This window comes from Haematobia irritans, chromosome 4 (genome assembly GCF_050003625.1).
Source record: "Haematobia irritans isolate KBUSLIRL chromosome 4, ASM5000362v1, whole genome shotgun sequence".
In the NCBI taxonomy this organism is placed as follows: domain Eukaryota; kingdom Metazoa; phylum Arthropoda; class Insecta; order Diptera; family Muscidae; genus Haematobia; species Haematobia irritans.
Window position 1 is genome coordinate 88435238 of NC_134400.1, and position 27631 is coordinate 88462868.

General features: G+C 33.4%; 1 protein-coding gene across 4 annotated transcripts in view; it reads left to right on the forward strand.

Annotated features, from left to right (window-relative positions):
* The window catches only part of LOC142235433 (uncharacterized), a 66817-nt gene that overhangs the window by 22848 nt on the left and 16338 nt on the right, over nucleotides 1-27631 (forward strand). For all 4 annotated transcript variants that reach the window (XM_075306687.1, XM_075306685.1, XM_075306688.1 and 1 more), the window contains exon 3: nucleotides 20704-20935. In XM_075306687.1, the coding sequence (XP_075162802.1) occupies nucleotides 20704-20935 (232 nt within the window). The remainder of the gene's footprint in view (nucleotides 1-20703; nucleotides 20936-27631) is intronic.

Sequence of the window (27631 nt, forward strand, 5' to 3'; positions counted from 1 at the left end):
GTTAATTGTATCTATGAATTTACTAATTGACAATTTCTTCAACTTCAATCAACTTTTTAATTGGAAATATTTTGGAGATATTTTTTTCTGTGTGTTCTACCGGTTCAGACAAATTTTGCCAAAATACCCACAATTTTAACAAAATTCTGTGATAATATCCTTTGTTGTTCAAAATCGCCACTGCTAAGTAGCAAAAAATTTTAATAATTGTAACCAACCTATAACTCTAATACATACAGTGCTGTTCAAACATTTGCAACCACATTCCCTGTTGCAAATAAACCGTAATTATAATGAAAATAAAAATATTAAAACTAAACTTTTAATGGAATGTTGTTGCTCATTATGTCAATTTTAAAGACTTAAGGGAATAACGGAACTAACGATAAAGATTTTTTGATAATTTATAATTTATTTCAAAAATTAGAGTTTTCGCCTGTTCAAAAGATTTGCAACTAATATTAAGTGTCACATATATTTAAAAATAATTAAAGTTGTTCTAACTTGACGATAAATGTTAGTAGTTCATACTTGGCCTAGTCTTAGGCTTTCTTCTATTCCAGTGTACAGTTTTGGTGCATCCACTGTTTATAACTCGAGAAGCAGTTGGTTTTCGCAAATTCATTTTTGTGATCCCCCAACTTTAAAATCGTCGATATTTTTCTTTTTATTATGTTGATTATGCTTATTGCCGGTAATTTTATCGAATTATTAAAAAAAATAGGGCATTAAGGCCTATGGCGATCAGTTTATGGCCAAATTAAGCAATGAACTTAACGATATTTCTATAATGTAATTTTTGTACATTTAATGCATCTTCTTATAGGTCCTTATAACTATTACAGGTAAAAAATAAAAAAATAATGCCCTTAAAGAAGAAAATTTTACAGGGTGCTAGGTAGTTGCAAATGTTTTGAACAGGTCGAATCATACGATTCTTTACCTTTCGTGAAATATCAATTTTTAATAACAGCCCATTCAATTTCCCAATTAGAATTTGGAAATACCACTCCATAACGACTATTTTTTAAGTGGAAGCGAAACAATAAAGTTATTATTATGGGAGATATACCTAGATTAAGTTCATGGTAGGGCTAGATGCAAATGTTTTGAACGGCACTGTATGTATAGCCTGATAAGTCATAAATCCACTTTTGTGCAATTGCATAAGAAAGCCTTTAGCTGTAAATATTTCCAATAATGTTTACTAACATTTTGTTTCGTCCAAGCGCGTTACCCGAATTAAATTGTAAGTCTAGAGATTTTTATAGAAGAGTAATAAATTTTATCCAAACCGATTCAGATATAAAAATATTTATATGGGAATATAAATCGTTATATAGCTCCCCATAAATTTGAAGGATTTGAGATGATATCAAAAATTTTAGTCTACACAATCGTGAAGGGTATAATAAAGACGGTCCCGTCCTATTTGCGTTTCTTGTTTTTAATTTATTTTTTCTTTTTCAGTTTACACTGTAAGTGTTAATTTTTGGAGAGGTTATACATAGATAATTTTGATTTTTATTGTTACTGTTGTGACATTAATTTCATTTAATATTTACGTTTTTATTTATGATATTTATCACGAACTCATGTATTTAGTTTTTGTTGTTGTTTTTTTCCTATATCTCGATTAACTGCTGCAGATATTCATAAATAATAAATGCAAATGTGGCCGAGAGTTATAGTCTCCGTTGATAATTTAAATATCAGCAGAAAAAAATCATTGCATACTAATTGAAATGTATTGGGCGTGTGGAAAACGTCAAAACCAACAAGCAACACGTGGATGCAATTAATCATAATGAAAATCCCATTTCTTCTACCAATGCAGATGATGACTTAAATTATGATAATTTTTTTATAAAATATGCACAGAACGAAAAATTAATTTTATTAGATAAAAAAATACGAAGATCCAAGATAGCCTAGAAGCATTGATTTGCTATAAGCACAGACTACTAAAGAAGAGAAGAAAAGATAGATTTAATAGAGGTCTTTCGGAGCGAATTGGGAGATTAAGTAAGGTGATAAAAGGATGTAGTAAGAATCTGATGAATAGTTACTATGAGAATAATATTAGGGATTGTGATGGTAATAGTCGGAAGCTATGGGCATTTGTCAATAAACAGATAGGGAAAAATAGTACTACCAACAACGGCGTTGTTCTAAGGGAAGATAATTCAGTTATGATCTCCAATGAAGATAAGGCGGAAGGGTTCAATGATTATTTTGCGGAAGTGGTTGATCGTTTTCGGGATGGTATTGTATTAGGCAGTGATGATTCTGTTAATTTCTTCCGAACTTTGCAACAGTCGCGTAATAGTTTTATCATTAATAGGGTGGATAGCATCTGTATTGAGCATATATTCGAGAGGCTAGATGGTAGAAAATCCCCAGGTTGGGACGGTATCACGGCTAAGATGCTGCTGGTTAGGAAAGTGCTTATCGCTGATGCTCTATCGAGGATATTCAATAAAATGATTGAAGAGCCAATATATCCTACGGTAATGAAAATACACAAAATTTCTCCTATTCCCAAACATAATGCTTCAACTAAAATAATAGATTACCGACCAGTATCAATCTTACCAATTTTTGATAAGATATTTGAAACAATTATTTTCGATCAACTGACATCATATGTTAATTAGAATGATATTTTGTATAATCGTCAATATGGTTTCCTAAAGGGATCAGGTACTCAGGATGCATTGGTTAATGCTTTAGATTGTATATGTAAGGGTCTGGACGACGGTTATAGGGGTGTTGGGGGCGTTTTCTTTGACTTGTCTAAGGCCTTCGATTTGGTAGACTTTGGAATTTTAATTGATGGGCTGTACTGAGTCTACATTGGAATTCTTTGCTGATTACCTGAGGAATAGACAGCAATTTGTACAAATAGAAGGTTATAGGAGCAGAACACTTCCTGTAAAATGTGGAGTGCCACAAGGAAGTGTACTGGGTCCACTATTGTTTAAATTATTTATTAATGATATTAAGGATATTGGATTTATAGGGAAGCTTTATATGTTTGCAGACGATTTAGCACTATTCTATAATTAAAATTCTCCTACAGTTTTGAGAACCCAAATTGAATATGATGCTGCACTTTTGTCAGAATTCTTAAGGATAAATAAATTAGTGTTGAATTCCAATAAGACAAAGTTTGTAAGGTTTAGACCCCATCTTATGAGGGATGATAGCGATATGTTTGTGCATATAGATGGCAATGTAATAAGGGAATCAACGTCTGTCTGTTATTTGGGTGTGTGGCTGAGTTATAATCTAACATGGGATGAACACATTGCTCGATTGAGGTCACAGGCTTCATCAGCGGTTGGTATACTCCACAAATTTAGAAGATGCCGCCTTGAAGTTACTAAGCAGAGAATATCTTATTCTGGTCCTTATGAGTACAATCAACTTCCGTCTGATCTCAAAGAAATACGAGTGTTGTCTACTTTTAAGGCACACCTCAAAAACTTTCTTCTAAATAATATGGAAATACTTCTTTCATAATTGTTTTTTTCTTTACTTTGAACTGAGCATTTTTTTTCATAATTGATTGATTTTCTATGTAGTAATTACAAGCTCAAGCAGTTGCTCTTTTTTAGCCTCTCTTAAGCCCCTGTGCGCTGAGGCATTATATATTTGAATATTGTATTTGTATATAAATGAAATAAATAAATAAAAAAAATGAAATTTTGCTAAATTATCCTACGAGTTGTAGTTGTTTTATCGTAAATATTTTCTAATTTTAACTGATAACACACGATCCACTGTCAATTCATACAGTCAAGCAGTTATATTTAAAGAGCATAGTTTTGGGCGTCCACAAGCCGACTTAAAGAAATTTTATCTAAAAGAAACATACACTTTAGTCGTTCCCTTTCTTACAAACGATGTGACAAATATAACTTTTTGAAAAGGAAATAATGTAATTTTAGATACATTGCAAAAAAAAATCGCAAGAAAGTTTGTTCGGTATTACATTCTACTTTATTAGATTTTTAAGATAAATCCGCAAAATGTGTCTTATTTAAGACAAAGCTTGATAAAAAATGAAATGGACTATGATTTTGGAATAAAACGTATTTTTTTTGTAAAAAAATTGTAACAAAAACTTTTTTGGTGATATAGGTTTAATTTTTTTAAAGAACCGAACCCAAACGTTTTTTTATTTGCGTGTAATCATGCGATCAAGATGCTGATAGGTGAATGTATTACAAATAGATTTAATTTAGTTACTCTAGGCAAACAAAACTTAAAAAATTCTAAGAAATAGTTCTGGTTCTAGTTCTTTGTAATGTTGCAAATAACGTTTTTTTTCTACTCTCTTTATAGTACGGTCACACTTTATAGTACGGTCATCGAATCGAAATTTCGAATATTCGAAAAGTTGATTTTCGACTTTTGTATCCATAGTTTATTAGGGTCTATAATAAGAATAAGAAAATCTACTTTTCAATCTCTTCATAATTTGCAAAAATCGATTTTTCACATTTTAAAAAGTCGATTTTGACTTTTGATACGACTTTGCGGCCTTTCCAAGTTTGGAAAAGTTACATTTACGTAGAAACTTCTACGAAAGACTGTCATACACAATCGAATTAGTTGGGTTGTGGTATCTTAAACCTTCTTAACATCGTTTTTTAAATTGTGAGTTAGTCCATACGTGGTATATATTAGACAAAAAGTTATGTATAGTTAAGTCTACAAATAATTACGAATCGATATGGACTTTTTGCACGGTATGTAAAGAGCCAGAATTGAAATATGGGGGTCGCTTATATATATATTTATGAACTATATACAATTATGAACTTGATATGGACCAATTTTTGTGTGATTGGGGATCGATCTATCTGAGGGCTATATACAACTATAGACCGATATGGACCTAGTTAGGCATGGTTGTAACGGCCATATACTATCACAATGTACCATATTTAAACTCACTTGGATGAAATTTGCTCCTCCAAGAGGCTCCAAAACCAAATCTCGGTATCAGTTTATATGATTGTCGACTTATATGGACCACTTTTGGCATGTTAGTTAAATACCAAAATACGTACCAAATTTCAACCAGATCGGATGAATTTTGCTTCTCCAAAAGGCACCGGAGGTCAAATCTGGGGATCGGTTTATATGGGAGCTATATATAATTATGGACTGATAGGAACCAATTCCTGCATGGTTGATGGATACCATATACTAACATCACGTACCAAATTTCAACCGAATGTGAAGAATTTTGCTCTTCCAAGGGGCTCCGGATGCTCTTAAAATCTTGGGATCGGTTTATATGGGGCCTATATATAATTATGGACCGATATCGACCAATTTTTGCATGGGAGTTTGAGGCCATATATTAACACCACGTACCAAATTTCAACTGAATCAGATGAATTTTGGTCTTCCAAGAGGCTCCGGAGGTCAAATCTGGTGATCGGTTTATATGGGGGCTATATATAATTATGAACCGATGTGGACCAATTTTTGCATGGTTGTTAGAGACCATATACTAACACCATGTACCAAATTTCAGCCGGATCGGATGAAATTTGAGGCTCCACAAGCCAAATCGGGGGATCGCTTTATATGGGGCTATATATAATTATGGACCGATGTGGACCAATTTTTTCATGGTTATTAGAGACCATATATTAACACCATGTACCAAATTTCAGCCGGATCGGATGAAATTTGCTTCTCTTAGAGGCCTCGCAAGCCAAATTTGGGGGTCCGTTTATATGGGGACTATACGTAAAAGTTTACCGATATGGCCCATTTGCAATACCATCCGACCTACATCAATAACAACTACTTGTGCCAACTTTCAAGTCGATAGCTTGTTTCGTTTGGAAGTTAGCGTGATTTCAACAGACGGACGGACGGACATGCTCTCATCGACTCAAAATTTCACCACGACCCAGAATATATATATACTTTATGGGGTCTTAGAGCAATATTTCGATGTGTTACAAACGGAATGACAAAGTTAATATACCCCCCATCCTATGGTGTAGGGTATAAAAAGTCGACTTTGACTTTTAGGGACAACATTTCGATTTCCAACTTTTATATTCCTAGTGTCTATTGAAATGATAATGTATCACAAATTATGCCTTGTCAACGTGCGCTTGAAGTAGGCAATAGGGTGTTATTAATGTTTTAATTGTATTTTCTTTTCTTATTCAACTGCATGAATTTTCATGCAGCTGAGCTGATGTAAATATTTTCGAGCTTTACATCCGGTTGTGTAATTAAATGTTTATTAAATTAATAAGCTTTATCAGCCATCAGCTTGTGTGTGCCCTAGAAAACTCAACAAATTTCTTAGTGCATTAGTGAAGCTTCACTTTTACGACTCCATACAATTTTTGTCCATTCCTTATCGATGTTCTTTCATAAATTGAAGGCATATACACCGAGTTCAATATGCAGGGAATTAGTGTGAATGTACTCCGTAGTTCTTGGAATAGATACGTGGTCATTAGGCAACAAATTGGATTAATGGATTATGATTGGTTGGTAATTTGATCAATAAGTGCAGGGAACATAAATATGGAGACATATGCATTGGTTAATGGTAGATTTGACGAGCAACAGTCAAGTTTGTCATCAAATTACTCCGTCACTCAAAAGGAGTACTTTCTAATACGGCCGAATAGGCTACACTATTACTACTACTACTACTACTACTACTACTACTATTTGGCTTATAAACAAAATTTTAGATAAAGGTTAGGTTAGGTTAGGTGGAAGCTCGATGTATCAGGCTCACTTAGACTATTCAGTCCATTGTGATACCACATTGGTGAACTTCTCTCTTATCACTGAGTGCTGCCCGATTCCATGTTAAGATCAATGACAAAGGACCTCCTTTTTATAGCCGAGTCCGAACGGCGTTCCACATTGCAGTGAAACCACTTAGAGAAGTTTTGAAACCCTCAGAAATGTTACCAGCATTACTGAGGTGGGATAATCCACCGCTGAAAAACTTTTTTGATGTTCGGTCGAAGCAGGAATCGAACCCACGACCTTGTGTATGCAAGGCGGGCATGCCAACCATTGTACCACGGTAGCTCCGTGGTGCAATGGTAATTCTTAAAATTCTTGTTAGTTTGGTATACTGCAAAAAAACTGTTTAACCTCATACTCTAGATTAGGGATCTATAGTACAAACCAATAATCGATTTTTCGACATTTCGATTATTGACTTTTAATCAAAAATCTATTTTCAATTATTTTTATCAATGAAAATTCGAATATTCGATTTTTCATAATCGATTTTCAAAGAAATAATGATTCTAAAAAATATACGATTTTATGAAATCTATTAGTCTTTTTGTGAGTATTATTAACAATAGTTGTTAATAAAAGCAAAAAATTAGTTCCAGTCAAACATGTTAATTTTTAAATTTGTTTAAAAATTAAAATGTTCAACATAAAATTTTTAACATGTGCCAATCATTAATTTTTATTTCCCCAAATAATTACACTATAAATTCAAGGAAATTGAAAACACAAAGGATTCATTTCCACCAATTTGATATTTTATTTAATAAAATCAGAATTTTTATTTTTCTAGTTCAAAATTTAAACTAAATTTTTGGTGATCAAAACTAAAAATTAGTTAAAAATCTAAAATCGATTTTGCGATTATTTTTAGCTTAATAATCGATTTCGACTTTTTTAGATTTTCATGCCAAAATTCGAATAATCGATTAATCGATTTTCGATTTATAGATCCCTACTCTAGATGTGTGTGAAGAAAAATTCGAATTTGAAATTTGCAGCAAAAACTTAACCGAGACACAAACCAGCACCAACAATATTTTTCAAATTCGAATTTAGGATTTCAAATTCGAATTTGGATTTTTAGTATTTGGCTTATTATTTAAAAACTAAGCCGCGTGCGATATAGAGAGTAGGCTCATTGGAAAGGGCTTGAGCTCAGCTTTCATAATCACAAAAGTCTTCATTAGAAAAGTATTTGTGAAAAGCGGAAATTTGAAAATGCTTTTTCAACAAATTTTTACAACGGAGCCCACTGTGCCAAAACTAAGCCGCGTGCGGTATAGAGACTAGGCTCATTGGAAAGGGCTTGAGCTCAGCTTTCATAATCACAAAAGTCTTCATTAGAAAAGTATTTGTGAAAAGCGAAAATTTGAAAACAAAATTTTCAACAAATGTTTACAACGGGCTCACTGTGCCAAAACTAAGCCGCGTGCGATATAGAGACTAGGCTCATTGGAAAGGGCTTGAACTCAGCTTTCATAATCACAAAAGTCTTCATTAGAAAAGTATTTGTGAAAAGCGAAAATTTGAAAACAAAATTTTCAACAAATTTTTACAACGGAGCCCACTGTGCCAAAACTAAGCCGCGTGCGGTATAGAGACTAGGCTCATTGGAAAGGGCTTGAGCTCAGCTTTCATAATCACAAAAGTCTTCATTAGAAAAGTATTTGTGAAAAGAAAATTGAAAATGCTTTTTAAAGAAATTTTTACAACCGAGCCCACTGTGCCAAAACTAAGCCGCGTGCGATATAGAGACTAGGCTCATTGGAAAGGGCTTGAGCTCAGCTTTCATAATCACAAAAGTCTTCATTAGAAAAGTATTTGTGAAAAGCGGAAATTTGAAAATGCTTTTTCAAGAAATTTTTACAACCGAGCCCACTGTGCCAAAACTAAGCCGCGTGCGGTATAGAGACTAGGCTCATTGGAAAGGGCTTGAGCTCAGCTTTCATAATCACAAAAGTCTTCATTAGAAAAGCATTTGTGAAAAGCGGAAATTTGAAAATGCTTTTTCAAGAAATTTTTACAACCGAGCCCACTGTGCCAAAACTAAGCCGCGAGCGATATAGAGACTAGGCTCATTGGAAAGGGCTTGAGCTCAGCTTTCAGACCCACAATAGTCTTCACCATATAGATATAATTAAATTTTAAAGTTTTATTTAAATGATAAAAAATCTCTATATTGTCAATGTTCTTTTTTGTATACACACAAAATTTTTTTTCTGATTCAATCACGATATTAATTGATACATTTAATTATTTAATTGAAATTTCTTAAATCACGAAAATGACATTAAAAAAATTAATTGAAGTCAAGAGCAAATTTGAATTAATTTTTTAAATGACTAAATTAAAAACTTAATTGATGTTGATTGCAAAACTCAATTAATTTTGTTCATTAAAAAGTTAATTGTATCAACTAGTTTTTTACTTAAAAATTTTAAGATTATTAATTAATTTAATGTTTCCATCTTGATTAAAAAGTTATTTGTACCAATTAATTTATTAATTGAAAAATTTTCAACTTCTATCACCTTTTTCAAAGGAAATGTGTTGAAGATATTTCTTCTGTGTAGGACTCATACTTTGGGAACAGCTGATATTTATCAATAAACTTTTAGGTTCAATGCGTTTGTATGCGACAAAAAAAAAAAAAAACAAAATATTGATATATCGCAAAATTAATTGATCCAATCAATTCTTAATTAAAGTTTTTTTTTTATCACGAAAATGATAATATCAATCATCTATAACAACTAAAAATTAGTTGTTCCAATTCAATTTTGCAATTGATTTTTATTTTAACTAAATAAATAATGAAATCAATTAAATTGTGATGAAATAGATTTTAAATTAAATTATTAATTAAAACTTTAATTTAAAATATATATACGTGATAAAGATTTTGTTGATTCGCGCTTCGGATTCCCAAATTTAATTAATTCAATTAAATCCAATTGATTCAATTAAAAGTGTAATTGATTACGATAGCAAAACACAATTTTTTAGTTTAGTTTTTTTTATTGCCTCACATACAACAAGATTTATAATCTTATAATTATAGTATGTGACATAAAATATATGAAGTTATCTGCGTTGCTTATGCGTTGAATAACGGGAGGGAGAGAAAAAAAGTAAACAAAATTTTTTGTGCAAAAGCCTAAAAATTAATTAAAAACTCATAGCAGTCCATACACAGAAACAAAATACTACCAATTGATTCAACAAATTTCTTAATTGAAATAAAAATCAATCACAAAGGTTAATTGCATCACTTAATTTTTTAATTGACTTTGGAGATTGCTAGTATCATTTCTATGATTGAAGACATTTCTATTAAAAAAAGTAATTGGATCAATTACTTTTGTGATTGAATAAAAAAATATTTTTTTCTGTGTATGACTGAACATAATATGTCTTTTCCGATTACAATTGGTGTTGGACTTTTTCTGGGATTTGTGAATATGATAACATTTGTACAGAAACTATAATAATTGTTTGTACTAAATTTTCAATTATAATTTTAATTGCACAGAATTTTTTTCTGATTAATTGATCCAATTAATTTGCTAATTGAAATTGCTTTAATCACGATAGTATTAATCATAGAAGTAATTAGAAATAAAAAATATTCTTGGTTAAAAAAGCAATTGTTTGCTTCGGCACTTTCAGTTAAGTTTTAAGTGCTTCAATTAAAAATTTGATTGATTTTGGTAGAAAACTCAATTTTTTATTAGAGACAATCAATTGTATAATTTTCTATTATTTATTTATTTTTATTTTTTTTTACCAGTCGAAGAAATATTTTTTTGCAATTGTTTAAGAGTTTATATTTGTTATATTTATTATTATATAATAGTCTTAAATTATTAATGAACTGCCAATTGAATTAAAAAATGAAAATAACATACATTTCTTAAAAAAAGCGCTCATTTTGTATGTAAAAGAAAATGTTGAACCTGCTTCGTAATGTCAAATTACCAAATTAAATAAACAAAATAATATCAACTTTAATTTAATAATTTAACGAAGTATTGTTTAAAATTATGCATGTTATGCTAAATAAATAAATTGGATTTATTTATTTTCAATTTGATATTTCTTTTTAAATTTTATTTTCCAATTTGCGCTTTTCACAAATACTTTTCTAATGAAGACTTTCGTGGGTATGAAAGCTGAGCTCAAGCCCTTTCCAATGAGCCTAGTCTCTACACCGCACGCGGCTTAGTTTTGGCACAGTGGGCTCCGTTGTAAAAATTTGTTGAAAAAGCATTTTCAAATTTCCGCTTTTCACAAATACTTTTCTAAAGAAGACTTTTGTGATTATGAAAGCTGAGCTCAAGCCCTTTCCAATGAGCCTAGTCTCTATACCGCACGCGGCTCAGTTTTGGCACAGTGGGCTCGTTAGATAAATTTGTTGAAAATATTATTTTCCAATTTGAGCTTTTCACAAATACTTTTCTAATGAAGACTTTTGTGATTATGAAAGCTGAGCTCAAGCCCTTTCCAATGAGCCTAGTCTCTATACCGCACGCGGCTTAGTTTTGGCACAGTGGGCTCCGTTGTAAAAATTTGTTGAAAAAGCATTTTCAAATTTCCGCTTTTCACAAATACTTTTCTAATGATTATGAAAGCTGAGCTCAAGCCCTTTCCAATGAGCCCAGTCTCTACACCGCACGCGGCTTAGTTTTGGCACAGTGGGCTCCGTTGTAAAAATTTGTTGAAAAAGCATTTTCAAATTTCCGCTTTTCACAAATACTTTTCTAATGAAGACTTTATGAAAGCTGAGCTCAAGCCCTTTCCAATGAGCCGAGTCTCTATACCGCACGCGGCTTAGTTTTGGCACAGTGGGTCCGATGTAAAAATTTGTTGAAAATTTTGTTTTCAAATTTTCGTTTTTCACAAATACTTTTCTAATGAAGACTTTTGTGGAAGTGAAAGCTGAGCTCAAGCCCTTTCCAATGAGCCTAGTCTCTATACCGCACGCGGCTTAGTTTTGGCACAGTGGGCCCGATGTAAAAATTTGTTGAAAATTTTGTTTTCAAATTTTCGCTTTTCACAAATACTTTTCTAATGAAGACTTTTGTGGAAGTGAAAGCTGAGCTCAAGCCCTTTCCAATGAGCCTAGTCTCTATACCGCACGCGGCTTAGTTTTGGCACAGTGGGCCCGATGTAAAAATTTGTTGAAAATTTTGTTTTCAAATTTTCGCTTTACACAAATACTTTTCTAATGAAGACTTTTGTGATTATGATAGCTGAGTTCAAGCCCTTTCCAATGAGCCTAGTCTCTATATCGCACGCGGCTTAGTTTTGGCACAGTGGGCCCGTTGTAAACATTTGTTGAAAATTTTGTTTCCAAATGTTCGCTTTTCACAAATACTTTTCTAATGAAGACTTTTGTGATTATGAAAGCTGAGCTCAAGCCCTTTCCAATGAGCCTACTCTCTATATTTTTGGTGCTGGTTTGTGTCTCGGATAAGTTTTTGCTGCAAATTTCAAATTCGAATTTATCTTCACACACATATAATTTTGGCCTCCGTGATCATATGGGCGAATGATATATATGGGAGCTATATCTAAATCTGAACCGATTTCAACCAAATTTGGCACACTAAACGATAGTATTAAACGTACTCCTTATGCAAAATTTAAAGCAACTCAGGTCAAAACTCTGGCTTTTGAGGCAATATAAGTTCAAATCGGACGAAAGATATATATGGGAGCTATATCTAAATCTGAACCGATTTCAACTAAATTTGGCACAATTAATGATACTATTGAATGTACTCCTTGTACAAAATTTTAATCAAATCAAGGCAAAACTCTGGCTTTTGAAGCCATATAAGTCAAAATCGGACGAAAGATATATAGGGGAGCTATATTTAAATCTGAACCGATTTCAACGAAATTTGGTATATTTAATGATACTATTAAACGTACTCCCTTTGGAAAATTTGAAGCAAATCAGGGCAAAACTCTGGCTTTTGAAGCCATATAAGTGCAAATCGGACAAAATATATATGGGAGCTATATCTAAATCTGAACCGATTTGGCTGATATTTTGCATATCTTAAGAAAGTCCCAAAATATTTGGCTGCCCGAAATTTTGAGAAAATACGTTTATATTTAAATACGTCAATTATGACCAGATCGGTGATAAATATATATGGCAGCTATATCTAAATCTGAACCGATGAACCTAAATCTGAACCGAACCAAAATCAATAGCGCTTGTCTTTGAGCCAATGTAAACCTCTGTGCCAAATTTGAGGACGATCAGACTTAAACTGCGAGTTGTATTTGCACACAAAATTACATATACAGACAGACAGCCAGACAGACGGACATCGCTAAATCGACTCAGAATTTAATTCTAAGACGATCGGTATACTAAACGATGGGTCTCAGACTTCTTGGTGTTACATACAAATGCACAAACTTATTATACCCTGTACCACAGTAGTGGTGAAGGGTATAAAAATCAAAAGTCTCATTATCAGAATAAATTAAGTTTCTACGAAACTATCAAACCTTTATTACCAACATTTTTTTATACCCTGCGTCACACTGTGGAACAGAGTATTAAAAGTTAGTGCATATGTTTGCAACACCCAGAAGGAGACGAGATAGACACATGGTGTCTTTGGCAAAAATGCTCAGGATGGGCTCCGTCTGTCTGCGAACACATTTTTGTGATCAAAGTCTAGGTCGCAGTTTTAGTCCAATCGACTTCAAATTTGGCACAAGTATGTGTTTTGGGTCAGAATAGAACCCTATTGATTTTGGAAGAAATTGGTATATATCTTTCGCCCGTTATGCACTTATATGGGCCAAGAAGCCAGAGTTTTACCCTGATTTGCTTGAAATTTTGCACAAACATAAATCTTGGCCGTAGAGTCAAGTGTGCACAATTTTATTGAAATCGGTTCAGATTTAGATATAGCTCCCATATATATATTTCGCCCGATATGGATTTATTGTCCCAGAAGCCAGAGTTTTACACCAATTTGGTTGACATTTTGCACTAGGAGTACAATTAGTAAGTAGTAAAGTCAAGTGTGCAAACTTTTATTGAAATCGGTTCAGATTTAGATATAGCTCCCATATATATCTTTTACCAGATTTACACTCATATGACCACTGTGGCCAATCTTTTACTCCGATTTACTTGAAATTTTGCACAAGTAGTAGAATTAAGATTCTGACTGTCCGTACCAAATTTGGTTGAAACTGGTTCAGATTTAGATATAGCTCTATCGGTTCAGATTTAGATAGCCACCGTGGTGCAATGGTTAGCATGCCCGCCTTGCATACACAAGGTCATGGGTTCGATTCCTGCTTCGACCGAACACCAAAAAGTTTTTGAGCGGTGGATTATCCCACCTCAGTAATGCTGATGACATTTCTGAGAGTTTCAAAGCTTCTCTAAGTGGTTTCACTGCAATGTGGAACGCCGTTCGGACTCGGCTATAAAAAGGAGGTCCCTTGTCTTTGAGCTTAACATGGAATCGGGCAGCACTCAGCGATAAGAGAGAAGTTCACCAATGTGGTATCACAATGGACTGAATAGTTTAAGTGAGCCTGATGCATCGGGCAGCCACCTAACCTAACCTAACCTGTCTGCATGTACATCGAGAATAAAAAATGTACAAAATTTAAAGCAAATCAGGACAAAACTTTGACTTCTGGGGCCATATAAATATGAACCGATTTCAACCAAATTCTGCACACTTTACGACACTATCACCTGCATTCCTTGTGCAAAATTTAAAGCAAATCAGGCTTAAATCCTTCTGGCTTCTGGGGCCATATTAGTAGATATCGGGCAAAAGAGAGAGCTATATCTAAAGCTGAACCGATTTCTTCCAAAATCCATAGAGTTCTATTCTGAGCCAAAACTCATACTTGTGCCAAATTTGAAGTCGATTGGACTTAAATTGCGACCTAGACTTTGATTACAAAAATGTGTTCACGGACAGACGGCCATGGCTAGATCGACTCAGGGGCCGGCCCTGAGCAATATTGCCAAAAACACCATATGTCTATCTCGTCTCATTATGGGTGTTGCAAACATATGCACTAACTTATAATACCCTGTTCCACAGTGTGGCGCAGGGTATAAAAATTTTTGAAGCAAAGATTAACATATAAACATTCTTTTAATTAAAATTTCATTATTTTAAAGAAATTTGTCCTTAATATTTTGTAAATTTCGCATCCTATATATCCTATATAATATAATATAACGTAAATATTAATATCAAGATTTTTTGAAAAATGCTTACTTTTTTTCTATACTTTTGGATATATATTTGGTATCATATTTCATTTCATATATTCAACTAGAAATGTATATTTATATAACATAAGCAATAAAATTTGCCAACTTGCCTTTTCAATGCCTTTACTTGGCGGAGAGGTCATTTTTGTTATTGTTAAATATTATGAATAATATTTAACAAAAAATTAAATTTCAAACCAAGTCTGTCATTACAATCCTTCATTGTTTGTTTTTACATTTGGATAACTTTTAGGCTAATGACGAATGCAAATTACCGAAGCAACATTTGCTCACATTTCTCCTCGAAATCGAGTATTTGTTTTTTGCAGTGACAAAATGCAAAACTGTGAATAATGTCATCAATAATTATAGTTAAGTTTAAATTGTTAAAATAAAAATGCTTTGTTTATTATTTTAAAATTTTATTCATTGTTTACACAATCGAAAGAACAAAGAGAAGAATAAAATTCCCATGAACTCATGCTAGGGGGAATAACAATAAACAAGGGAACTACAATAATTGATAACAGAAAATAAAAGTGGAGAGGGTAGATGTTCAGTCACTCCAAAGAAATGATCAAATTATAGTAATTTTCAATAACTAAAGGAAATTTGTTAATATCAACGGTTCACACATTCCATGTTTTTTTGGTCTATTTCACTAAAGGTCAAACATTTCTTTTTAAATTATTTGAGTTTGTATTGATGATTTTTATTACTAAGAAGAAGATTTTTTTAGCCGAAATTCAAACATATACTGAATAATTTTTTTTAGAAAAACAACCATTGATTAACATATGCTTTTCATTGTTAGGAAATCTGTTTGAAGTATAGAATTTTGTCACAAACGCTGGAAACAATTAAAAAGACTATTGTTTTGCCTCGGATCCGCCTAGGTCCTCCTCCCCGATGCCTTGATGAAAGCGAGAATACTGCTCAGGCTGCATTCTCGCAAGTCGGTCATAGTCTAAAAGAAATAAGAGCCCAGTATCCTGTTTCTTCTGAAAGATAGTGCTGGACACTGGCCCAGAAAGTGACATGAATCTTCCGTAGCCTCGGGGTCCAGACACCACCTACAAATATCATCATTCGTTAGACCGATCCTTACAATATGTTTTCCCAGAGTGTTGTGTCCTGTTATGATACCCATTGTAGACCTCTGGATTTCAGAGTTCCTAATATTATTTTCGTCCCATATTAGTTTCGTTTGTTCACAGCCCACAGAAGAAGCCCATCGTCTCTTCCATGAATATTCATATTTGCTATTGATCCTGTAAATAAACAAAGAAAGCGTAGGAAAAACGTCCGAAATGTCGTTATATGTGCCACCTGCGCCTTCCTTAGCCAATACATCTGTCTCTTCATTCCCAGCTATGCCTTAATGTCCAGGTTCCTGGCTAGTTACTTCTTCCACTCTTTTTTCACATCCACGTGGTTTATAAGTGTTTACATTTTTTCTGTAATACAAACTGCGAACGGGACCCATACAGCCAAACAGTTCTATTTATAGACCACATTGTTGGGCACTCAAGCTGATGTAAGTAAACTTCATTTAACGAAAACAAATCACAGTCGTCCCCCTTCTTAAAAACTATGTACCAAAAACAACTTGGAAACGGATATAATGTAAATTTAAATAAAATAAAAAAAATCATAAGATTTCGACAAGCTGTCTCAAATGAAAGTATCAATTGTTTTTTTAATTGGATCAATTAATTTTTTGACTTTGGTGATTGATGCTATTATTTCTGTGATTGAAGACATTTCAATTAATAATTAATAGATTCAATCATCAAATTAATTGATCGTTTTATGATTGAATCCAAAAATGATTTTTTCCATTAAAGGTCACAAATCCTGTCTGTTCATCGTCATCAGATTTTCGAAATTCCTACGGTTCTTACCTTCCGATCCAACATCCTCGCCATAATTTTCTTATTTAACATAAATCCTGTAAAGATAAAGACAGCGGAAGAGAAACGGCCGCAAGAACACTATTCGTTCCACGAGCGTCCTCCTTAGCCAACTCATCTGCTTCTTCATTTCTCATTATTCCACAGTGCCCAGGTAGCAAGCACAGAGTTATATTATGCTCTTCAGTGAGAACCCTAAGCTTTCAATGACAGCAGCTGACTTCCTTACATCTTATGTCTGTCTGCATTGCCCATGACCTTTATAACTGCTTGACAATTGTCGATGAAGAAGATGATATCGCGTCTGAATAGCGACAAAATATTCGTTTGCCTCAATTTTTGTCCCGGAAGAAAGTATTTTTTATTTACGTGCACTAGTGTTGACCAAATTTGCAAACTAAATTTTAGTATTAAGAACAAATTTCATTAATTAAAGTAATTTTAATAAAAACAAAAATTTGCTTCGATTACATACATGAAATATGTACCTCTTCCTTAAAGTTATAGTCGGATTGTTATATTGAATCCTTGTATTAAGGATAAAAAGGCTAGGTTAGGTTATATAGGATAACGCCAATCCGTGGAAACGGATTTTATGTCCACTTAGACCATATTGGTCAATTGCTGTTACTCAAACTACTTCTCTCTTCCTCTTCGTGATTGTTCCAATCCGTCCAGTTTAATGCAATTATTTTTGTGTAATGTCTCCTTGGGTTTGCGCAGAACCTGCACCTAGAGACATTGATGAAAGCGAGTAGACTGCAGTTTACCATGATAATGATGGACACTGCTACAGAAAATGCTAGGAATCAACACCTACAAATATCATTATTCGTTGCATCAATTCTTACCATATATTTTCGCGGAATGTTGTGTCCTTTTATGATTCCTCACCTCCGCGCATAGCCATTAACATTCCAGAGTTTCTACTCAGAGAGATACAGAGGTCCTCTGCGTCCCTTTCATAAGACATAACATTTTCCTTTGATTCTGTAAATATACAAAAAAGCGGAGGTTAAACGTCCACTTTGACATTATTTGTGCCACTTGCGCCTTAGAAAGTACATCTGCTTCTTCGTTTCCCATTATGCCATGATGCCCAGGTTCCGAGTACAAAGTTACGTGCTGTGCTGCCGTCGAAAGCTGATATCGCCTCATCGATAGAAAATCTCCGCCTGAAATATTCTGCATTCGTCGACCAAATTAAGAGACTCTCCCAATTCCAAACTCTTTGTAATAAATACACGCAGAGAAGAAACGTGATTGTCACAATCACATTCGAAGAGCAAAATAATATAATAGGAGCTTTTATTGCGGCGACCATGTAACATTTTCACCTGCAACCATGTTTGCTCAGTGAACATGGTTCTAAGAAAAATAAAATTGTCCTCATGTAAAATGTTATTATATTGATAAAAAGAATATAGTTTGAATCAAAAGACAATGGTCACGATCTAAAATGTTATGTATTGTCAAAAATGTTTTTCTTCCAGTTAAAAGAACATGGTCACAACCTAAAATGGTTTGTTCTTTATGAAAAAAAAAACTTTTTTCGTCGTCGAGAAAAAGACGCCACTTGATAAAAGAAACCATAAAATTAACTATATTTGTTTGTTTTTATTTATTTAAAAACTAATTCATTATTTATTTGTATTTATAATGTCGTGCAAGCATACATCACATATTTTTACACACTCTATTTTGGTTCAATTGCAATCATTCCATATTTGCTTCGTGCCCATCAAATGTACCTACGCAGACATCATGTAACTGCAAATAAAATAAATTATACCATATATCAAAATGCTGAACAAAAACAGGTGCATTTTTGTCAATTGCACTTTCCTTATTTGTATTCACATAAAACCACGTGCCACTTCTGAATAAATAAATTAACACAAAACACAGTAATTCCGTATTCTCCGTCCATTCCAAGAAACAATCAACACACGACTGACGCGCAAAAAGAAAATCGTGTGTACCTGCTCAATGTGTTTATAAAATTCTTTTCCCTGTAAAAAGTTAAAAAAATACATGGTCACGTAAACAATGTACATGGTCTGTATGTCCATGTAATGGTTCTAGACATGTCTATACGTAACCTATAAAAATACTTTTTTTCCTGCAAAAAAGTAAAAAAATGTAATGGTCAAGTACATGATTTTCCCGACCATGTAATGGTCTCAACTGCTATCATTTAAATAATAGAACATGTTTGCGGCATTTGAGAACCATTTAAATGTTTATTGCCAGCATACAATTTTCGTTGCTCGAAAATTATTTTTACAAAGACAAAATACATGGTTTTCGCGATAATTACATGCCCTCGTTTCAGTTCAATATGTTTGGGAAATATAGGCTTATTTTTTCATTTTATTGTACAGCATCTTTTGTTTAAATTTTTTGTTTTGAAATTAATCGCTCTGTAACATACACTCCCAAACATATTCTTCTTGTGTGTACACTCAAAAAAAAAAGCTTACTTGGATCCAAAGATTATGACCTTCCCTTAAGGAGCTTTGAGTTTTGGATTCGGCGCCATAGATGCCGCTTCTTTAAAATAAATACATTTTAAGGGCCTCCCTGGTTTTAAATCTAGGATCCATACCATTAAAATCAGGATACAGACTTAATTAATAGAATTTTCATTCTCTTTTTGCGATTATTAATAAATGCCAAAAATGCCAGTTTAAGAATCCAAATTATAACAGGTACTTGAAAGTAAAAAGAATTTTCTTTTTTTCCAAAAAACTTTAAACCAAAGATGCAAATCCTTAAAATAAGCCTTAGCCTATATTTGAGACGCGTTAGTCTAACAATTCAAAATATATATGTTGATTTAAAGTTTTTCTTTGCTTTAAGCGAAATTTGCTTTACTTCAAAGAACTAAGACTTCAACAGAGGGACGCACGTTTCCAAAATTTGTGTCCTAAATTTAATCAAAAAAAAAAAAAAAAAAATTGAAGCAAATACTATGAATTGTCTTTAAATTAAAATTTCTATATTTAAAAAAAATAGTCATTAATATTGTGTAAATTGCGTATATCAAAAATTTAGGTCCCATAATCTCCCATATTATATCAATATTTTTTTCATTATAGGAACCAATACCATAATCTATTAGTTTGGAATAAATGGCAAAGGCGAGTGTACAGGAAACAACATGATCGGTATTGTGAAAAACAACCCCATTGTTTTTCCTCCGTATGAGTTGGGCAAACAAGGCATAAATATTTTGGAAAAATCGAAATTTGAATTATACTCATTCCAAATTTTTCATCTTTATTCAAAAATAGCTCATAAGTTTCCATGTGCGCTCGTATGTGAATATTATTGAAATGCTCACGTGTCGAATATTAAGCGCAATCACCTTGACCTGTAAAACACTCAAGTTCAATATTGAAAAGTTTTCTACACGCAATTACAATATACGTTACAAATAGCCACACGACAAAATGTTGGACATGACTAGAATATGACGGAAAAGAAGTGGTGTGGTGGGTGCAAGCAAAGACTCTGATTTACATATCAACATTTCTCATTTTAATAGAAATAAAACTGTCCGTATAGTAATCTATTTACATGTAAATTAGAAGTCATTTAGTAATATGCTCGCTTATGATAATTATGGTGATTGAATTTAATGAAACCCCCACATTAATTACTGTCATTCTCTATTGTTTTTTTTTATTTTTATTACAGATTTGGTTCAGCCAGTAGCCAAGCTTCACAGAGCAGCGGTGACATTTGCCGTATTTGTCATTGTGAGAGTGATCCGCAGAATCCATTGTTAACTCCATGTTACTGTTCTGGAAGTCTAAAGTATGTTCATCAGGCCTGTCTTCAACAGTGGTTGACAGCTTCCGAAACGAATTCCTGCGAATTATGTAAATTTCCCTTTATAATGCACACAAAAATCAAACCATTCAACGAGGTTAGTATTCATTAATGATTCAATTCGATTCGATTCTTTTATTAGTATTCAAAGATTTCGAAATATAAATTCCATCCACACTGAAAGGAGAGTTTTCTTTTCTGAGGAACGAAATTCTAGACAAACGAAGATTTCTTTTAACGCTAAACAATTTTCTTTACAAGCAAATAAAACAGATTGGAGACCATTGTTACAACGTTTGTCATGGATTCGGGGGGTTTTTTTTTTGCTCTCAATGATAATACTTTATGTCAAAGGGAAATTTCGTTTGTCTAAAATTTCGTTCCTTAGGAAAGTATTTTTTTTTTCTTTGGGTGCACTGTTATGAAAAGCAGAAAGCGCGTGAAAAACATTTTCTGATTCAATGACGAGATTTATTGATCCAATTATTTTTTATTTCAAGCGTAATTTTATAATTTTATTGTAATAAATCGATAAATAAATAAATAATTTTTTAATTGAAATTGCTTCAATCACGAAAATAATAGTATCAATCACAGAAGTAATTAGTAATTAAAAATATTCTTAATTAAAAAATTAGTTGATTTTTTTCGACACTTCCAAGAAAGAAATAATGGAATTGTGATAAGAAATAAATCTAAAAGGAGGGAAGTCCTATTCCACATGTAAGGAAAATCGGATGGAACAAGGTCCCAAAAGGAAAACAAGTAAGGAAAGTCTAAAGTCGGGCGGGGCCGACTATATTGTACCCTGCACTACTTTGTAGATCTAAATTTTCGATACCATATCACATCCGTCAAATGTGTTGGGTATATAGTAGAGGTGTGCACGTGAGTAATAGTTTACTCACGCTCACGCACACCCACGACTGAAAAATCATACTCACGCACACTCACGCACGATATTTTTTGGTAGGACTCACGCTCACGCACACTCACGAAAAGAAAATTTGTACTCATGCACACTCACGCACGAAAACGTCGTGACTCACGAAAAATAACGTGATTCACGAAAAATATCGTGACTCACGAAAAATATCGTGACTCACGAATAATTCTATGATTAATTTACCTTACCGAAGTGTCTTAAAACATGAGTATTATTAAAATCGAGAGTGTTATTAAACTCTTAACATCCCAAGTGTCACTAAAATTGTAATTGAATTTAACTCTTAAGCGTTTTATGTTGGTGAGCAGTAATATTTTCGTGAGTGTAATTCGTAACTCACGCACACTCACGAAGATATTATTTTCGTGACTCACGTTCACGCACGACATTTTGATTTGTTAATCACGCTCACGCACACTCACGCTCTTGTCATGAGCGTGACTCACGACTCACGCACGAATCACGAACATTTTCGTGAGTCACGACAATTTCGTGTCACGTGCACACCTCTAGTATATAGAACCCAACACATTTGACGGATGTGTAAAGGTTTGTCATTTTAAATATCACTCGGTCTGGACAGAATTTGATAGACTTCCACAAAATCTATAGACTCAAAATTTACGTCGGCTAATGCACTGGGGTAGAACACAATGCAGGTAAAAAAAGATATGGTGCAATTTTCTTTCAAGCAATTAGATTTAAGATTTTTAGATTTTGCAAATAATTTCGTAAGCTTATATTATTTTTGTACTTTTATTTTTGGTTTTCTCTTGTGAAACGTAAGCTTAGTACCGCCCGTTTATACATATATAAAATATCACATGGATTTTAAAAATAGTTGTTTGTGACTTGAATGATGTTTGTGTAAATTTCATATTCTATGATACTTCCGTGGAATAGCACAAAGTTAAGATTTACATTAGAAGAAATAGAATAGGAGATCGTTCAATTAGTATGGTAATATAGCCAAATTCCAAAAATAATTTGGGGTGTAGCGTTTTTAATTATACCAATAAATCTATAAAAAAAAATTTTAGGCGAGTTTACAAGGAAAACGTTGGTATTTGCAACCAAATTTGGTACAGACAGTTGGAATGTTAATTCTACTTCCCGTGCAAAATTTCAAGTAAATCGGTTTAAAAGATTGGTCACTTTTGTCATTTGAGTGTAAATCGGACGAACGATATATATGAGAGCTATATCTAAATCTTAACTGATTTCAATCAAACTTGGTACACTTGTCTACACTACTAGTTGTACTCTTAGTGCAAAATTTCAACCAAATTGGCCCAAAATTCTGGCTTCTGGGGCCATATAAGTCCATATCGGGCGAAAGATATATATGGGAGCTGTATCTAAATTTGAACCGATTTCAATAAAATGTAGCACACTTGATGACACTACGAATTGTACTCTTTGTTCAAAATTTGAACCAAATTGGACCAAAACTCTGGCTTCTAGGACCATATTAGTCTATATCGGGCGAAATATATATGGGAGCTATATCTAAATCTGAACCGATTTCAATCAAATTTGGCACACATGATTATATTACTAATTGTACTCCTAGTGCAAAATTTCAACCAAATTGGACCAAAACTCTGGCTTCTGGGGCCATATAAGTCCATATTGGGCGAAAAATATATATGGAAGCTATATCTAAATCTGAACCGATTTCAATCAAATTTGGCATACATGACTATACTACCAATTGTACTCCTTGTGCAAAATTTCAAGCTAATCGGGATAAAACTCTGGCTATATATGGGAGCTATATCTAAATCTGAACCGATTTCTTCCAAAATCAATAGGGTTCTATTCTGACCCAAAAAAGGAAAATTTGAAGGCGATTGGACTTATATTGCGACCTAGACTTTGATCACAAACATGTGTTCACAGACATTTAAATCTGAAGCAATTTTAAGGAAACTTCGCAAAAGTTTATGATTTATCGCCCGATATATATGTATTAGAAGATTAGGAAAATTAGTCATTTTTTCGACTAAGCAGTGGCGATGTTACAAGTAAATTGTTGGTATTGTGACAATTTTTGTCGAAATCGGAAAAACATATATATGGGAGCTATATCTAAATCTGAACCGATTTTAACCAATTTAGCACGCAATAGCTACAATGCTAATTCTACTCCCTGTGCTAAATTTCAACTAAATCGGAGTTAAAAATTAGCCTCTGTGGTAAATCAGGCGAAAGCTATATATGGAAGCTATATCTAAATCTGAACCGATTTTTCCCAATGATAGCATAGCTACAATGATAATTCTACTCCCTGTGCAAATATTCAATTAAATCGGAGTAAAAGATTGGCCACTGTGGTCATATGAGTGTAAATCGGGCGAACGATATATATGGGAGCTATATCTAAATCTGAACCGATTTCAACCAATTTGGCACGCATAGCTACAATACTAATTCTACTCCCTGTGCAAAATTTCAACTAAATCGGAGTTAAAAATTGGCCTCTGTGGTCATATGAGTGTAAATCGGGCGAAAGCTATATATAGGTGATATATCTAAATCTGAACTGATTTCAACCAAATTTGGCACGCAATGCTAATTCTACTTCCTGTGCAAAATTTCAACCAAATTGGGGTAAAACTCTGGCTTCTGGGACCGTATTAGTTTATATCGGGCGAAAAATATATATGGGAGCTACTATATCTAAATCTGTACCGATTTCAATAAAATTTGGCACACTTGACTATAGTACTAATTGTTCTTCTTGTGAAAAATTTTTAGCAAATTGGGGTAAAACTCTGGCTTCTGGGGCCATATAAGTCCATATCGGGCGAAATATATATATGGGAGCTATATCTAAATCTGAACCGATTTCTTCCAAAATCAATAGGGTTCTATTCTGAGCCAAAACACATACTTGTGCCAAATTTGAAGTCGATTGGACTAAAACTGCGACCTAGACATTGATTACAAAAATGTGTTCACGGACAGACGGACATGACTATATCGACTCAAGAGCCCACCCTGAGCATTTTTGCCAAAGACACCATGTGTATATATCGTTTCCTTCTGGGTGTTGCAAACATATGCACTAACTTATAATACCCTGTTCCACAGTGTGGCGCAGGGTATAAATAAATAAATGTGTATAAAGGCCGGTCCTGTGTTCGATTTTCGTGTTGAATTTTGGTTGCTTATTATCAAAACAGTTCGATTTAAATCAGATAATTTTGCTCAATTAATGCGCACATTTCTTCTTATCTAGATTTCCTCAATATTTAACAGGAACATGTTTGCTTTTGCTTATAATTTTTATTATTTTAGAGAAAAAAAAAGTAATCGCGACAATAAAAAATTTTCAAATTGAACTATAATATTGCGATGTGACTTCATGATTTTTGGATTTATTTCATATATTAACTCTTCGACTACCGATGTCCACCACACAAGACATTCGAAAACGACACCAAACTCATTAACAGAGAGAAGAAAATAAATAAATTCAAATTTATTTCATATATTATATTTATTGATTGCTATGGTTAGCATGCCCGCCTTGCATACACAGGGTCGTGGTCAAACCCAGTTTCGACAAAACGCCAAAAAGTTTTTCAGCGGTGGATTATCCCATCTCAGTAATGCTGGTGACATTTCTAAATGTTTCAAAGCTAAGTGATTTCACCTCAATGTGACTTGGTACAAAAAGGAGGTCTCTTGTCATTGAGCTAAACATAGAATCGCGTAACACTCAATGATAAGTGAAATTCACCACTATGGTATCGCAATCACGGTTGCCACTCGAAGCCAAAAATAATCTAAAAAAAATTGGGGAAAATGTCACCAAAAAACTACCAAACAAAAAATCTTATTTCATTAAAACTTTAATGGAAAATTTTTCAAAAAACAAAAAAAATGTCAAAATTTTATTTCTATAGAAATTTTATCAAAATTTTATTTCTATAGAAAATTTTGTCAAAATTTTATTTTTGCAGAAAATTTGAGAAGTACCTCTTAGATGGAGAGGAATATTTTGCCCGCATAAAGGTGATCCAGGGGTGTACTACGAAGACATCCACTGCGTGTCGCTCGTTTGAGGTGTCCACACTGGCGCTGCATAGTTTACCACTGACCGGCCAATTGTCTTATAAGTAGTAGGCTGTCTAATGTGACCCCTTAGGGTAGTTTACTGTCGGAATTATTTCGCCATCGACTCTAACATTCAACTGCCTACGTACTTCCACCGTCCATGTAGTGAACAATGTGGCTGAGGATTTGGTATCCCCAAAATTCTGTGTTCCGCTCCGCTAGGGTTAGCAGGACGGCGTTCATCATGCTCGTCTGCGAGTCCCGCCGCTTCAGCTGGGAAGTTGGGCACTGGCACAGCATCATGCCACGTATTCAGTATGACTATACTCACGTAGCGAAGTTAAGCCGGAACAATTCCGGAAGTGCACCCATTCCAAGCATCGGTTACACCTCACCGAACAGTGGTGAATTTGGTTTCGGCAGACCGAACAGTACCATGGTCCGGGGTTCCTCTCTATCCCGGCTCGGACCAAAAGCAAACAGAGAAGGCTCCCCGCGATGCACCTCCTCCAACACAAAAATGCGAACGAAACAACACGTACACTGATGTGGCAGCCAGCGAACGGCTGTGATCTACCGCAACCGACCAGTGTATTTAGTAAACACCAATATTTGCAATCTTAAAATACCAATTGGTAAAATGAATTTCAAACAACAATATTCAACGCAACCGACGATTGTCAGTGGTTGTTAGTAAAACAACGTAGCAAAACAACAACTCAAATTATTTACCTCATGTGTGAGCAGTGTTATTCGTTACTCTCTCAATTCTCTTAAACTGATGCCAACTGCTGGTAGTTGTTGTTGTTAAGTGCAATCACCAGGTAATTTTTGATTCTTCCCCCCAAATCTTAAGAAAAAAACCCCTAAATTGGTCTAGGCTTTTTTCAAAAACCCCCAAAAAATTAAGAATGTAAAAAGTACAAAAAGGGGTCCCAAATTTCGTGAAAAAATCCCGTAGTGATACACATTAAAAATTGAATTTAACACAAATATATATACTGAAAGAAGAGTTTTCTTTTCTGGGAAACGGAATTTTGGACAAACTAAGTTTTCTTTTGATGCTAAAAATTTTTTCTTTGAAGTAAATAAAAAATAAAATAAAATATTAAATAATCTAAGCATGCTTTGGATTTTGTAAAAAAAATGATTTGTCATTTTTTAAAATAAAATTTTAGTTTGGTTGTGAAATTGTGAGAAATTCGAAATACATTACTTTTATTTAAATTGTAGAAAATACCTACAGTTTACATTTCCCAGTAAAAACATTTTCCTTTTCTTCATGAGCTATCAAAGTGCTTTAAAAACGTGCTAACGCCAACTTAAATTTACAAATTCAGACTCGACTTCAAGTAGAAGTTATTGTATGTTTACGTTTTTAAAATAAAGTGTTGAAAAACATCTTCTATTTTTGAACGCTATTTTGGTTTGTGGTCAAGAAGTAAAAACTGCTCACATTTAAAGACTATTTCATTAATTCTTCCTTCATTCATGAAAAGAAAAAGGACAAAACGACTTTATCGTCTTTTGGACAAGGAAAACAGTTTATATAAAAGAAACTCACAAATGCTATTATAACCAAAATTCGCGTTCGTATTTTAAGGAGATGAAATTTTTGGCTTCGACAATATGTTTTGAGTGCACAAAGCAATTCACATCTACTATTTTAATTTAGTAATATCGTAATAACTTTAGAATGTTATAATAACATAAAAACGACAAACGAGCCAAATAACAACTTTTATCAATATGATGAAAAAACTACAACAAGGTGTTTTTGTT